Here is a 14,960-nt window from a genome sequence, read left to right as displayed (position 1 = left end):
GTTCTGACTCGGACATTATTCTGCAGTGTTCTTTTACTTTTTTCTACAACCCCCCCTCTCCCAACTTCTAATGTGAATTACTGTTATGACTATTTCTCCCTGAAATATGTACTATACCTATGGCCCTTCTGATTGGTGTGTGGAGGGGGAACTCAGAAGATGAAATCTCTAAATGGAAACTCCTTTGCTCTGGAAATGATTTTTTACATATCACTAGGGACTGCGACCATCCTCTGCTGACCCACATCACAACCAGATCCAGCAGCAGGATGTGAAGGAAGAACAGTTCAAAGACTGTCAGTGGGATCTGGCTAGAAGGAATGATGAGATGAAAGAAGAGGTAAAAAATACATCCATCTTAGTTGGCCATGGCCATTTTATTATACTGATTGGCAATTGTACTTTCCATGTGAAAAGTAATATTCTTTCCCCTGTCCACAAGCAAAATATTATCTGGGTTCATGTGCAGGTTGTATTGCACTACCACCAGCTGGTTTAGTCCTGGGACAAGAAACTGATTTGAGTCACCATAAGAAAGAGCACAGTCCAGATTCTGATTTCACTTCCACTGAAGTCAATAGAATTGTATTATTATAAAAGCAGTGGGAAGAGAATGAGTTCCCATGTGTACAAACTAAAAGATGTGGTATTCTCTTATCTTTTTTTCCCCAGCGTCATCCTTCACTACCACATTTATAGATGCTGTTTGTGATATATTGTTATCCAGAGAAGTTACTTGTATTTTTTATAAACTGTACTTAATCCTGTGATGCTTTTGTATGATTGATAAAACAGTAATCCTTACTTTTCATATAAAAACAAATATTACATGCTATTGTATTTAATTTATTATAAAGTCATTTGTTAAATCGTACGTATCTGTTACACACAATTTACATTACAATAATATTAAAGTAGGATCAACATTATTATATTTCATTGTACATTCAGTCTGGATGTCCATGTATTATTTTCACTTAACCAGTGTTGTTTTTAAGGAAAACTACATGCACAAATATTCTAAACTTGGTGCTGTTTAACAGGAATACCTGCAACAACTACAGAAAATTAGACAACAGTACTACAGTGATGTAAAAGAACTAAGATGCAAAGCAGAAGCACTGCAGGTAACAACTCTCATATACACAGATCCAGAAGGGATCATTTAAAATCAATATCTAATGTATCCGGTAACTGAAACCAACATTTTGTAAATACACTCTTTAGGAGAATCCAAAAATAAGAGACAAAACCTATCTTATAAAAGAAGGAAAATCTGGAGGCCAGCCTGATCCAAAAGATACTCCTCGAAGAATAGAAGAACCAGTCCAGGTACCAACATTGTACAAAAGAGTTTGAACACATTACCACAAAATAACTAACATAAAGTAAGGTATTTATCTATTTCTGAGAAGTGGTAGAAGTCAAGGAACTAAGGAACACATGAAAAATAACTTAGAACGGATAGTCACTTTTTACTGCATGTGAGATTTTATATGCCTAAGTTCACTTTGTCTAGCTTGAGAAGTTTCTCTCTTTCGGTCCTTGTTTGTTCAGGTCAATGTTGTTTCTCCCCAGCTTTTACTGGGATGTACTTTTGCTTTAATTAAAGAAATCTATTCCTTTTTTCGTGCTTTAAAAGTGGTATGCAGTGGAATTTGCTCACAACAGCAGATTTTCATGGGTTTGGAGGGCTCTATACTGGTTCAATTTTGCTGTGGAGGGACAAGACTTATAGAGACTGCACAGGGAGAGAGTTAAAGCCCAATACTATTGGGTTTTCTTGGCCAGGAAAAAACTGGGGAACAAGCTGGAGGCAGGGCCAAAAAATCCCCTGTTGCATAGATCCTCCACTTCTTCCCCACCAAGGGCGGAGCAGTTCTTAGCGGGGACTAGCAGCTGAAGAGTGGCTCCCTTCTTGCTTTACAGCCTTTTGGGATAGGAAGACAGCATTCCTTATCCTTCAGTCACCAGAGAGTTCTGCAACAGCCAGCTAGCCCAGTTACTTGGGCTGGAGAAAGGATTTTGTCCAGAGTGAAATACCGTTCAGAAGAAAGACGAATGAAAACCTAGCTTGTTAAAGGGTATATCAATGTGCAATGCGTATTGCAATTCTAATCATACTGAATATCCAGTTTTAGTGGATTTGTTCTGTGCAGAATCTACCTTGTTATAAGAGTTTGATTATTTCTTTTTTATAGGATGATTATCAGGGAGTTGTGACAGGAGCTTGTGGAAAACAGACACGCACATTTGGAATGGGAGATGCCAGGGCCCTATGCAATTCAAAGGCATGACCTGGCCCCAAGTACAGTAAAACTCCAGTAGTCCGGCATCCAGTGGTCCGGTACGCCTGATGGTCCGGCACCAACTGCAACCCGGAAGTGCTCCGGCAGCTGCTTCAAGTTGTTAGTGTAATTGATTAACTACGGCTGGATCCACAGCCGACAGGCTGTCAATCTACCTTTCCTCTCTACTGCCTGGAGGAGGGGGGGGGGGGGTGGGAACAGGTAGATCCGCAGGTGACAGGCTGCTGCTGAAACTCACAAGAGATCATCTCCTCTCCCTGTCCCTGCTGCTTTTACCAGTAGACCGATAGTCCAGGATCAAAAGATCTCTTTTCTGATCTCTTGTGAGTTTCAGCAGCAGCCTGTCACCTGCGGATCTACCCATTCCCACCGCCCCCCCCCTCTCCAGGCAGTAGAGAGGAAAGGTAGATTGACAGCCTATCAGCTGTGGATCCAGCTGGAGTAAGTGTAACTGATTAGAACGTCCTGAATGCAGCTGCCTGCCTCTCCCCTTCCGCCACTTGCAGGCTTTGCCTCCCTGCAGCAGGAGGGAGGGTTTGGCACACCCCCGCCCCCTCCCCCGCTTCCCATCCGACGAGACCCGCCCCTGCCAGAGTACCTCCTGATAGTCCGACATTTCTGATAATCTGGCACCACCTGGGTCCCAAGGGTGCTGGATTATCAGAAGTCTACTGTAGTTTCTTTCTTTATACTAGAGGCAACATAGTATAGCGAAACCACTTTCATCTGGAACCTGATTCAATGACCATTTAAATCAAAAGGTACAGTCAGTTTATAAGAAATCAGGATTACAACAGCACAGAACCCTTTCTTCTAACATCTGATAGCTAGCACAATGCATCTGTGGGCTTAGCACCTGCTTGACTTCAACTGTGTTCCTGGGCTTTCTCCACGTATTTTTCTTGTTTCACGTGTTCATTAAAATCTGGAAATTGTTTAGATATTAGGGAGATGGTGATGCACCTGGCCCCTTAGGATAATGCTAATTTTCTTTGTTTATTTGACAGATAGCTAATACAGAGGGGAAATGTGTGTAGTCGACAAAAATAACTGATAAGCCCAGGCTTATCATGAAGTCGTCTACATGATGACATCCCTGCCATTAACCAAATGCTTCATACATAGTTTATACATACTCTGGCTCTGAGGAGTGGATGTATAATTATTCTTTTTGAACTTTGAGCATTTTTTTTTCATTCAAGGATATTGAACAAAATTTGAAATGTATCATACTACAGAACTGTCAAGAGAGACGAGTCCTAGAAAAGAAACATAAAACAATGGTAATTGAAATAATTTCTCTACTTTCTTTTCCTTTCCTCAATTGGTCTCAGATGGTCCCACTATGCCATGGTAGCTCTAGAAAGCAGATTGTGTGCAAGTCAACACCAATGCTACTTTATGGATCGGTGGATCAGAGTTTCTGTGGGAGCAAAAGGTCATCAAGGAAAGTAGCATGGTAACACAGCCCTGCCCCTAACTTGATAGTGACTCCCATTAGATACTCTAGAGCAAAGGTGGGGATCCTTTATGGGGTCGGGGGCCACTGATCCACAGAAAAATCAGTTGGGGGCCACACACAAGTGAGAAAAAACAAAAACCCCTCACTGACGTGGCCTTTGACTGAGAAGGAGAAAGACCCTCCCCACATTCTCCTCGCACACCAGAGCCTAGAAGAGCCCAGCCTAGTAGATTTTGTGTGCTCCAGCCCTGTGGTGGGGGGCAGGAGCACCAGTGCGGGCTCCCCAATGCTGAGCCTCAGGGGCCAGATCCAGGCAAGCCACATCTGGCCTCTGAGCCTGAGGTTCTCCACCCCTGCTCTAGAGTGACTCTGGGTGAAGTAATATTTTTTATTGGACTAATTTCTCTTGGTGAGAGAGACAACCCGAAGAAGAGCTTCGTGTGGCAAGACAGCTTGTCTCTCTCCAACAGAAGTTGATCCAATAAGAGATACTTACCTTATTCCACCTTGTGTGTCGAATATCCCAGCACCAACAAATAATTTAGTTATCTATTTATCAGGGTACACTAGTATTGTATTAAAACAGTCCAGTTGAATTCAGGTTCTCTCACTGTTAGGTCAGACTGTTAATCCGTTAACATTTCCTTTGTAAATCATTACTTCTTACAGTAGAACCTCAGAGTTACGGACACCTCAGAAATGGAGGTTGTCCATGACTCTAGAATCCTAGAACTGGAAGGGACCTTGAGAGGTCATAGAGTCCAGTCCCCTGCTCCCACGGCAGGACCAAGCACTGTCTAGAATGATCATCCCTGACAGGTGTCTGTCTAACCTGCTCTTAAATATCTCCAATGTAGAAATGTTCATAACACTGAACAAAGTACAGTTTGGGCCTCAGATCCAGCAGGCCAGGATTCAGCATCAACCGAGCTTCCTACTCAGCCCCACATAAGGTTACAAGCTTGTCCCCCTGAGAGAGAGACTGCCTGTCTGCCTCCCTCCCTCCTGGCTGGGGAATGGGGCGGAGGAGGAGGGATTAAGTTAAAAACAGCATGTCCCCCTCCTGACAGTATTTGCTTATATTTTTGTCTCTGCTGCTGTCTAATTGGTTATTTCTGGTTTCACATGGTGTCCAGTTGACTAGTCAGTTCATAACTCTTGTGTTTATATCTCTGAGGTTTTACTGTATCTTTCTACTGTAATCTGAATGCTAGACGCAAATAAAAATGTTAAATGAATTTATATGGGATGTCAGGAAAGCTTTTCCAACATTATCAGTTAGGCATTGGAATAAGCCTTCTAAGAGAAGTTATTGCAGGCCAGGCACTCCCGGCATTCAAAATTTAGATAGGACAGGATTCTTGAGAACACAGTAGAGACCAATCCTGTGTATGAAAAAGGGGGGAATTAAATGGTTATTTAATAGGACATTTCTTTAAATCTCTGACAATCATGTGAAAATATACATTAGCTATCTAGAAGATTGCTATTCCTCTTTTTTTTTTTTTTTTTTTTTAAAGGGACAATGTCAATTTCACTAAGTGTTCCTTCCCTGAAACTATCTGCTAGCATTTTTGGCTACATTTTTCAATTTTGATAACTTTTTCCCCCCTTCCCTGTTGCTGTGTGAAAGACACAAACATGGGAAACTAACCATGTTGAAACTGACTATATAGAAATATCTGTCAAACATACAAAGTGAACCAACAAGGAAATGTTTTTCTAATCTATTCAGTTGTAATTTTTAATTGTAATTTGTAATAAACAATAGATAGATAATTTTCATAGACAAGTAATTTTTGAATTTGTAGTGCCTATTAAGCTGCACAGATTGTAATGAACTTCTTTAATGAATTATATGAACTTCTTTTTTTAGGGAGGAATAAAATTTGAAATTAATTTAGATGTATACGAGCAAGAAGAGGTACGTTGTTTCTATACTGTAAACACATTTGTTTTAATAGTCTGAATATGTGATAGCAGCTCCAAGCTGTTACTAGGGTTCCATTATAATCCTCCTCCCCCTTCTCTTATAATGAAACCTTTCCATTTGATATTGTGCATGTATGATCATCTGCCAGTAAGGGAGACTTTTGGAGGGGGAAGTTTGAGGGTGATTGGCTGAAGGCATAAATAAGAAACAAAAGTATAAAAGCTCAGAATAATTTTACTTTTGTTCAAGTTTTTTGGGGGAATATTGTATCTCAAAAGTGATTTAGTCTGCAAAGTCCAAATTTGGTTTATAATTGACTTCAATAAGGTGCCTTTGAGTATTTCTAAAACATGTAAATGGCTCTACTTTTGGAGCTGCTAGCTACCATTGTTTTGAATCAGTAGTTGTTCTATAGAATTCAAAAAACACACAGCATTTCTGAAGAACTTTGTACTATATATAAGCTCTGTAATATCCCTGTCAAGTATATAAACTTCACAGAGTCCCTGACAGACTCTTTCTGTACTTGTAAGCTGTGCTGAAAGAGATTCCCCATGTGGTCTCAATTGTCTGTTATGCTTATCAATTGCACAGAATCAAAGAGGGTCACGGGAGCCCACAGCCTTTCTGGTCTTGTAGAGTTATAACTATAGAATCCTAAGACCTGGTAAGTTTTTGTGATTCTGGTTATTCTGTTGGAGTTTGCTATATTTTCAAGCTCTTAAGATCCAGATGATCACCTGCAGAGATTATAAGCACAAGAGGACCATAGAGACCTGTCAGAACTGGTGGTACAAGTGCAGTGTGTAGAAGCTTTAGCAGAAATAGGGCTGCAGTCAGAACTTTTGCCTAATGTAATTTATGTGGAGCCTCTAAAGCTACTGTGTATGTCATGGTTCAGATAGCTCTTCTTCCCTTCTGGGAATTGAGCTTCTCAGGCAAGACATACTGCTATTCCCTAGTTATGGCTACTTACTACTTTTAGAAAAATTATTTATAAGCCTGAACTGAGTTTGCAGATAACCTGATTTTATACCCTTTTTAGTGGGATGTTGGCCTGGCTTATAAATAAATATTAGGGCTGTCAATTGACATGCGTTAACGCCTGTAATTAATGCAGTCCAGGATTAATGCATTCATTTTTAATGCGTTAATTGCAGGTGTTAATGCTGTGCTGCCCCTTTGAAGTGCCGCTGTGGTGCTTCAAAGGGGGAGGACAACATGGAGCCCGAGATCATCTGATTACTCCCCAGCTGACTCTGGGCTCCACTGCCCCTTTGAAATGTGCAGAGGTGGTGTTTCCAAGGAGCAGCCACCTCACAGATGAGCCAGGGGTCAGCTGTGTGGCGGCTGCCCCTTAGAAACACCACCTCCACATGTTTCAAAGGGGCAGTGGAGCCTGAGGTCAGGTGGGGACTCCCCAGCTGGTCCCTAGCTCCTTGAGGCAATTCCCCAGAACTCGGGGTCAGATGGTGAATCTCCACAATGCTTTTTTGTGCAAAAACCTCTTGCGCAAAAGGGAAAGGAAGAGGAAATGCAAATGAGAGTGTGCCATATGCAAATGAGCATTCCATTTGCATTTGGTCTTCCACAAGAGGCTCGTAGTGTAGACGTAGCATAGCCGATCCCGGGCTCCATGTTGTGCTGCTCTGTTGAAATGCTGTGGTGGCATTTCAAAGGGGAGGGGCACACGATTAATCTCGATTTATTTTTATTAATCACGCGATTAATCACAATTAAATTTTTTAATTGCCTGACAGTCCTAAATATATATGATAGGAAGCTCTTTCATCATTCTTTTATTGAACTAACTTGCTCAAAGAAGTTGGGCCTAAGTCACTGCTGCATTACTCCTGTTTAGCGCTCTTTAGATTTCAATGGACAGGGAGTGGGGAATCACAAGCACAGAACATGAATAATGCAATGGTAAATCACTTTGGCTACGTCTACACTGGCCCCTTTTCCGAAAGGGGCATGTTAATTTCAGTGATCGTAATAGGGAAATCCGCGGGGGATTTAAATATCCCCAGCGGAATTTAAATAAAAATGTCCGCCGCTTTTTTCCGGCTTTTAGAAAAGCCGGAAAAGAGCATCTACACTGGCCCCGATCCTCCGGAAAAAGCGCCCTTTTCGGGAGGATCTTATTCCTACTTCAAAGGATCTTATTCCTACTTTGAAGTAGGAATAAGATCCTCCGGAAAAGGGCGCTTTTTCTGGAGGATCGGGGCCAGTGTAGACGCTCTTTTCCGGCTTTTCTAAAAGCTGGAAAAAAGTGGCGGACATTTTTATTTAAATTCTGCTGGGGATATTTAAATCCCCCGCGGATTTCCCTATTACGATCACTGAAATTAACATGCCCCTTTCGGAAAAGGGGCCAATGTAGACGAGCCCTTTGTGTTTGGAAGTAACTGAAATGTCACTTTAGATGATATAAGGAGATTGATGTGGTTATGTGTTTTGTTTTTTTTTAAACAACATCTGAACATAGAACTCTTTTTAAAAGCAACACACAATATGTATTAGGCATCACTCCACCAACATATCTTCCTACATATTTGGTATGCCTCTTGCAAACTAGTGTTTTACAAATAACCATGTGTCTTCTGAAATTACTGCTGCATTTTCACTTTTCATATTATGTGATTGTTTCAATCTGCCCGTGCACCTGAAAACATTTGGGGAGTGGGGGGGTGGAGGCAGAGGAATCAATGAAAATGGGAATGAAGTCCCTGTCCAATATTTGTGTTTTCTGTTTTTTACTAAAATCTGTTTTGTTTCAGGAACCAGAGAAACTTAATGATACATTAGCTTTTGAGGATGGTCAGAATCTTAAGGAGAAATGGATGAAGATCTCTGAAGATCACACACAAAATACTCTGAAAGAACTATGCTTTCAGGAAGCAGGTATTACTTAGGGCATGTTTTCACTGAATGATGGGCAGTGATTGATCCACAGGGGTTGATGTATCACATTTAGTATAGCGTAATCCACTCTGGTACTCTACCAAAATGAGAAGAGTAAGCAGAGTCGGTGAGAGAACGTAAGCTGTTGACTTACCACTGTGAAGATACTGCAGTGAGCAGACCTAAGTCCGTCAACTTCAGCTATGTAACTAGCATAGCTGAAGTTGCATAACCTAGGTCAATAGCCCACAGTAGTGTTGACAAGGCATTAGGGAACCATAGGGCAAGTGAATATATTGATAGTGGAAATTAATTAGTAGCTACACTCAAATTCAATCAGTGACTCTCATTATAGGGGATCCTTGTTTACAGGATTTGTTTCCAATATATGTCGTGGTTAGAATCATACTAACATCTGTCTAAAGGAGCATGAAATATTTATTTCTTCTTTTCTGTCCTGCAGAGGCTGGCACTGTAGATAATGCCGTAGCAAACAGAAAACAATGGGAAGCTAGAGCCCCGCAGACTCTCCTGGATTTTCTAGCTGAGGCAGATGTCACATCTGTCTGCTCTACAATGCCTGAAAGTGAATGTGGTATGAATTTGTTGCTTTTTACTGTGTGTGGAAAAAGACCAAATTAATCCAGCCAAACTGGTTATAGACATTTAAACAAGTATTTAGATTTGTGAATTTCACAGCAGAATATTCGTGCTGTTATGAACGATCACATATCCAGTCAAAAGATATAATAATTTCCCATTTGTTCTAATGTGTGTGTAAAATGGGGAGAATGCTACTTTCCACCTTTTGTCAGTGAAGTAGGGATGGAGTCATGGTCCTGCTCCTGTTTCTGCACTGATACATAGAAATATAATGTGAGATGGCCGAGTGCCTGTTGCACCCTTCTATAGGGAAGTGGCTGTTGTGCTCCATCTTTTCAGAGGCGGATGCTCTGGCAGTTATGGGTGCAATTTAATCCTAATTCATTGTGGGTGAAAACCTGCATAGCTAATATTGGCTGTTGGGCTGAGGCCCAACTAAAGCCTGGCCTCAGCCCAATTTTATAGCCACCATTCTCCCAGCTGAAGAGACTGTCATGGAACTGCCCTGAGAACTTTAATCCCTAGTTGTCCAGGGGCTTGCTATTTAGTGTTGTGGAAAACACTAAAACACTGCTACTCTTGCATTGACTGAAGATTTAGTCTGTCTGTATAGTAACTACTTGAAGATTTACCTGGCATTGCTCTGGCAGGTTGAAATTTCTTATGTGCAACACCAAAATTGAGAGTGTGTGTGGATGTGCACTGCCAATACAAACAAAACACACCCACACATTTTATTTTAAGCAGTCTGTATGTGTGGAAGAAACTACATTAAAACAAGACACCTGTGTCTAGTTGCTGTGATGTACCCTTAGTGACTACAAAGGTGCTGTACAAAGTAGGGAATTAGCCTTGTTCCACCTGAGGAAGAGTAGAAGCCCCAGATTCTGGCTTTAGGGTTTGTTGACAGATGCATGTTTCAAAGAGCTTGCAAATAAGGTTTTATCCTACAAAGCTAGCATCACACCAAGTACTTGCTACTCCTGGCTCACAAGACCCAGATTTTGACCACATAGCAAAGATCTGGCCTTAATGCAATACAATTTTTCATGTGTTGATTAGTAACACAGGATTTTAAAAAATCGTTAAGTTCAGAGTTTTAGATATCTGCAACACTTCAAAAAAATCTGTTAAAATAAACTTTTTCTTTTTTATCTTAAGCCATTAATAGCTATGTAAACTTTGTTTGAAATGCAATCATGCAAATCCTCCAGGTACACACAACTCCCATGCAGCCTGCTTTCTCCACCTCTCTCCCACCCAGCCAACCAGAGAGGACTGCAGCAAGTGAGTCAGGATACCCCTGCCTCCACCTCACTGCACAGATGCCAGCTCACACCCACCACCCCCAAGCAGTCAGCTCCTTACCTCCCCCTTCCCAGCCCAGGAGGGTTGAAGAGACTGATGGGTATCTCTCTCTCTCTCCCCCCCCCCCTCTGGCAGATAGGACTCTCCAAACTCCCCTGCCCTCTGACTTCCACCCAAGCCTATTAATTACTCCCTCCCTCCCCCCTGCCACTTATTTCCTGCTTATATTGCCTGCTTATGTGCTCTGGAAGCTCTTCAGTTCAAGAAGTGCAGCTCTGTTTAGCTGCTGCTTACAGACATCCTACCCCCACCGCTGGTCAGCTGAGTTCCCTGCCTGCACAGTAGCTTTCAACCTGTGAGCAGGGCTCAGAAAATAGCTGTGCAGCTTAGAGGGAACTTTTTTTTTTTTTTTAAGTAAAACAAAAATGTACATTTTTCATTTAAATCATTGCACTGGGGTGGGGCTGGGGTTCAGTATGTAGACTGCCCTGGGAAGAGAGGAATACCCCAGTCCTCTCTCACTGCTGAAGGTTGGGGCCAGGTGAGAAGCGCCTCTCCATGGAAACAGCAGCGCCAGCAGGCACAGCTGGGGGAGGGGTGCATGTCCCCCAGCTGGGGCAGCTCCAGGTTCATGTGTTCCTTGCACTCCAAAGTGAGGAATGCAGCAAACTGTCCACTTTCCCCTCATCCCTGACGAAGGAGAACAACCAGCAATGTTCCTGTACAAATCAGGGGGAGGGGGAGTTTCAGTACCTCCATCCTCCCTAAAGAGCACCTGGGGGGTGGGAGGCTTGGAGCTAGGGCAGTCCTGGATGGGAGGGGTTCCCCAAGCCAGCCCCTTTCACCTTTCTCGTGATTCTCTCTCTTTTTTGTATGATTTTATGAGAAGCAATCCCATTCCAGGCACATCCCATTTTCCTGGTACAACCAAACTCTGACCTTGCTTTAAATTATGATAAGAGGAAGTTGTATACGTGGTCCTAGCTCTTATGTAGGAGGAATCCTTGAACAGACAGATGGACAGAGAAACTGTAAACTATACAGATTGTGTGTGATTTTGAGTTCAAGTTTGTTCTGGCAGACTCCTAAGTTTGTACAGGGCTAAACATCATTATGGTACTCAATAAATACAGGCTGGACCTTCCTGACCAGTACCTAACTGTTCCCAAACTAGAGAATTTGCAGGACTAGTGTAGGTCATTGTCGGCCCCTCTGTTGCTACTGGCTGTGGGGCTAGAATTGATGGAGTGTGGGTAGAGGTTTGGGGGTCCCACTCCCTTTCCCCAAGCATCCCATATCCCTGCTTCTCTCCATCCCTGAGCTTAAATGCCACAAATGAGCTATTTGCAACACAGTGAAGGAGTTGTTGAGTGTGGGACCCCTGGCTATTCCTTGTAAGTGCTCCAGCCTCAAAGCAACCACAGATAAGAGGGAAGTCCAGATTATGAGATTCAACTTGTAGCAGTACTAGCTATATCCTTCTCCACAAAAACACTCACCCGAGGGCAAAGATAGCAGCAGTTTTTCAAGGCTTCAAGACCTCCTATCATCTCTCCTCCAGCGGCAAGGATTAGTGACAGGGTAAATTGAGTGCAGGGGTGTATAAGAGAAGCATAGAACTATCCTGTAGCTTCTGGTATATCCCAGGGGAAGACCAGCACCACTACACCGTGTGCTGGCTTCACTTCCCCTCCACATGCAGGCTTCTTACTGAAGAACCTCCAAGGGATCTCTAAGTGTGCAGTACAGTTATTAGGGTACTTTATGCCAGTAAATGTTAGGATAGAGTGTCCCAGCAGCCTCACAGCTGCCTGGAACTAGCATGGAAGGGCTTCCATGAGCCTCAGAGATTGGAGCTAAAACATGTTTGCTCCTCTCCAGTGTACGTAGATTTAGGGACTGCACCATCCCTTTTTGTTTCCTATCTTTGATTATACATGTGGGGCACTAGGGATGTTAACGGTTAACTGATTAAGGTTGATGCTTATCAGGTAATGAGTGATACTTACTGGGTAACAGTTACCCAGTGGCCTGCTGCAGGAAGAGAGCTGCTCCAGCCTTGCCAGGTCCCTGCAGCCCAGCGCGCCTCCCACCCCCCATTTAATCAGTTAACTAGTTGAACTTAATGTTTACTGGTTAACTAACTAAACTGGATTTTATATCCCTATTAGGGACACCCTTCTTTGCAGCTCTCTCAGCCATTAATGCACTAGTGAGAAAGAGATCAGGAATTAGTCAATGGAGTTGCGCCTGCTTACATAAGGTTAGAATTGCAGAAGGCTATTTTGCTTTATTGAAAATGTAATAATTCTTGCAGTAATACTTTATAACAAGGGCAAAGTATTTAATCCTATTTTTTTTGTCTTAGAAACAAAAAGTGTTAACTGATCATTAGAAACTTTGGTAGCAGATACTCCAGAAGCAGGCCTTCCTTGCAATACCAGTCACATCAAATATTGCAGCTAAAGCAGTCTGCTTAGAAAAGGAAAATCCCACAAGGAAAGCAGTTGGCTACTTAAAGAGCCAAATAAATGAAAAACTCCACAAAAAATGAAAATTCTGAAGTTGACAAGGGAAAATGGCAATAATGCTAAGTCACTGTCACATTTTATCATGTGCAGTGTGACCTGATGTTCCTCCTGTTTCCTAGCTGGCCAGGTTAATGTCATGTTTGAAGAAATCCCAAAAACCAGGAAACAGTGGAAAAAAGAAGCACCGAGAACACTGCTGAATATCTTAGCACAAGCAGAACTGTCTAATGGCTCCTTTGGCAGGACTGAAGAGGAATCTGGTAGGATACTTATTATTGTAAATTATAAGGATGAGTCATTAATTTTACTAAATATTTTGATGATGGAGATGGAAATAAGCTATCAAGACGTTCAGCATCTTCAGAGGGAGTTTTTCTTTGATTATACTGTTCTTTTTGTAGATGGCAGTCGACTTGTGTGAAAATATTTTAGCCACTTGGCAAACTATTAAGACAGAAGAGAGGGGTTCAGTCATTTAGTAGATGATTAGTATTTTAGAGGTAGGAATCCAGACGGTATTATGACTGCCACCGAATTTTACTTCAGAGCCAGCATGCTTTTTCTATCCAGTCTTAGTTTGACAAATTAATCAGTTTCATTTTGTCAAAGGACAAGAACTAGATTAGAATACAAACTTAACCACGGTAGGGGAAAAAACAAACCTACCTCTAGTAATGAACATTTTTCAAGACAATCTTCCACACATTACACGCTGCATCCTGGTTTTGGATACATGAACATAAATTGCTATAGATCTTTAACAAAAGATAGCATATCCTGGAATGAGCACAATAATTGACTTTGCCTGACTGAACATGGTATACAGTTCTATATATAAGATATCAGCATTGAGCCCTAATCAGTCAGGTTACAGCATACCATTAAGTGTGATGTTTTTAAAAAAGAAAAAAGAAACAGCACAAAGTTCTAATGTACATTGTAAGTGTAAACCAATTTTCATAACCTTATTAGTGCAATTGGAAATAAGTATGTTTTGCATGCTCCAATGCAAATTAACTGAACATACAATTAGAGGCAGGCCTTTAAAACCAGTTCATTTGCATGTGTCAAACATCAGCATTTTAAATGGATTATAAGGAAAACTTCATTTGAAGTTACACAATCAGTACTCCCTGGCTAATTAACATGTATGCACTCTCTCAGCACATCAGGCTATTTTAAAAAGTACACCATCCTGACAATATTGTTCCTTCCCTATAGCTAGCCTGGTTCAAATCTGTTAAGAGTAAGACCTCACTATCTATATTCAACAAGCCAGAGTGAGTGCTGTAACAGTGTCACAAACTTTTAGATGATTTATCTTTGCTATTAAGCCTAATAAATCAGACTTAAGACCCAATTCTGCCAACTTTGCTCACATTAAATACTTTGGTACCCAAACAGTCACATTATTTACAGTTGGATATTTGCAAATAAGGCTCTTAAGCAACATCAGGGCAACTTTAAAACTTTATACTTTCAGATCGAGGTTGTCCTCTGCACCCTAGGTTTTGTGTTAGAAAGTAAACATGATCAGGGAGCTATACCTATATAAATATTTCTGTGAATAGCAAGAGCAGCCTGCTATTTATATTGAAAGGATCTTGTTAAAATCCAAAGAATTTCTGTAGTGATATTAAATATTTTATGTACGCTTATCAATTATTTTATTTTTATATTTATAAAAAGTACCTTTTGTCCCCCTTCTCCAGAAGGGACAATAACACTCGGGTTGCCAAAGGAGAATAATGAGGATAAAGCTGAATCAAGTTCCACTCTTGATACTGATGAAAATGGACTTGAGCCAAGATCTGATGATGATGACACGTAAGTCACTGATGTTGATAAAATAAAGTTACTCCAGAAGAGGAAAAAGCTATAAATGGACAGATTTCTTCTCTAATGAAAAT

General features: G+C 41.5%; 1 protein-coding gene across 1 annotated transcript in view; it reads left to right on the top strand.

The window, feature by feature from the left end:
- Positions 1-14,960, top strand: part of NEK5 (NIMA related kinase 5) — a 43,305-nt gene that overhangs the window by 25,992 nt on the left and 2,353 nt on the right. Inside the window, exons 14-22 of the mRNA XM_075919100.2 lie at positions 218-340; positions 1,044-1,127; positions 1,228-1,332; positions 3,512-3,592; positions 5,648-5,695; positions 8,485-8,608; positions 9,072-9,203; positions 13,170-13,310; positions 14,763-14,877. Coding sequence (XP_075775215.2) covers positions 218-340; positions 1,044-1,127; positions 1,228-1,332; positions 3,512-3,592; positions 5,648-5,695; positions 8,485-8,608; positions 9,072-9,203; positions 13,170-13,310; positions 14,763-14,877 — 953 coding nt within the window. The remainder of the gene's footprint in view (positions 1-217; positions 341-1,043; positions 1,128-1,227; positions 1,333-3,511; positions 3,593-5,647; positions 5,696-8,484; positions 8,609-9,071; positions 9,204-13,169; positions 13,311-14,762; positions 14,878-14,960) is intronic.

Source organism: Pelodiscus sinensis, chromosome 1 (assembly GCF_052426305.1).
Source record: "Pelodiscus sinensis isolate ZL-2025 chromosome 1, ASM5242630v1, whole genome shotgun sequence".
NCBI classification, from domain to species: Eukaryota; Metazoa; Chordata; order Testudines; family Trionychidae; genus Pelodiscus; species Pelodiscus sinensis.
The sequence above is the reverse complement of the archived record's forward strand: the minus strand, read 5'-3'. Positions and strand labels throughout refer to the sequence as shown.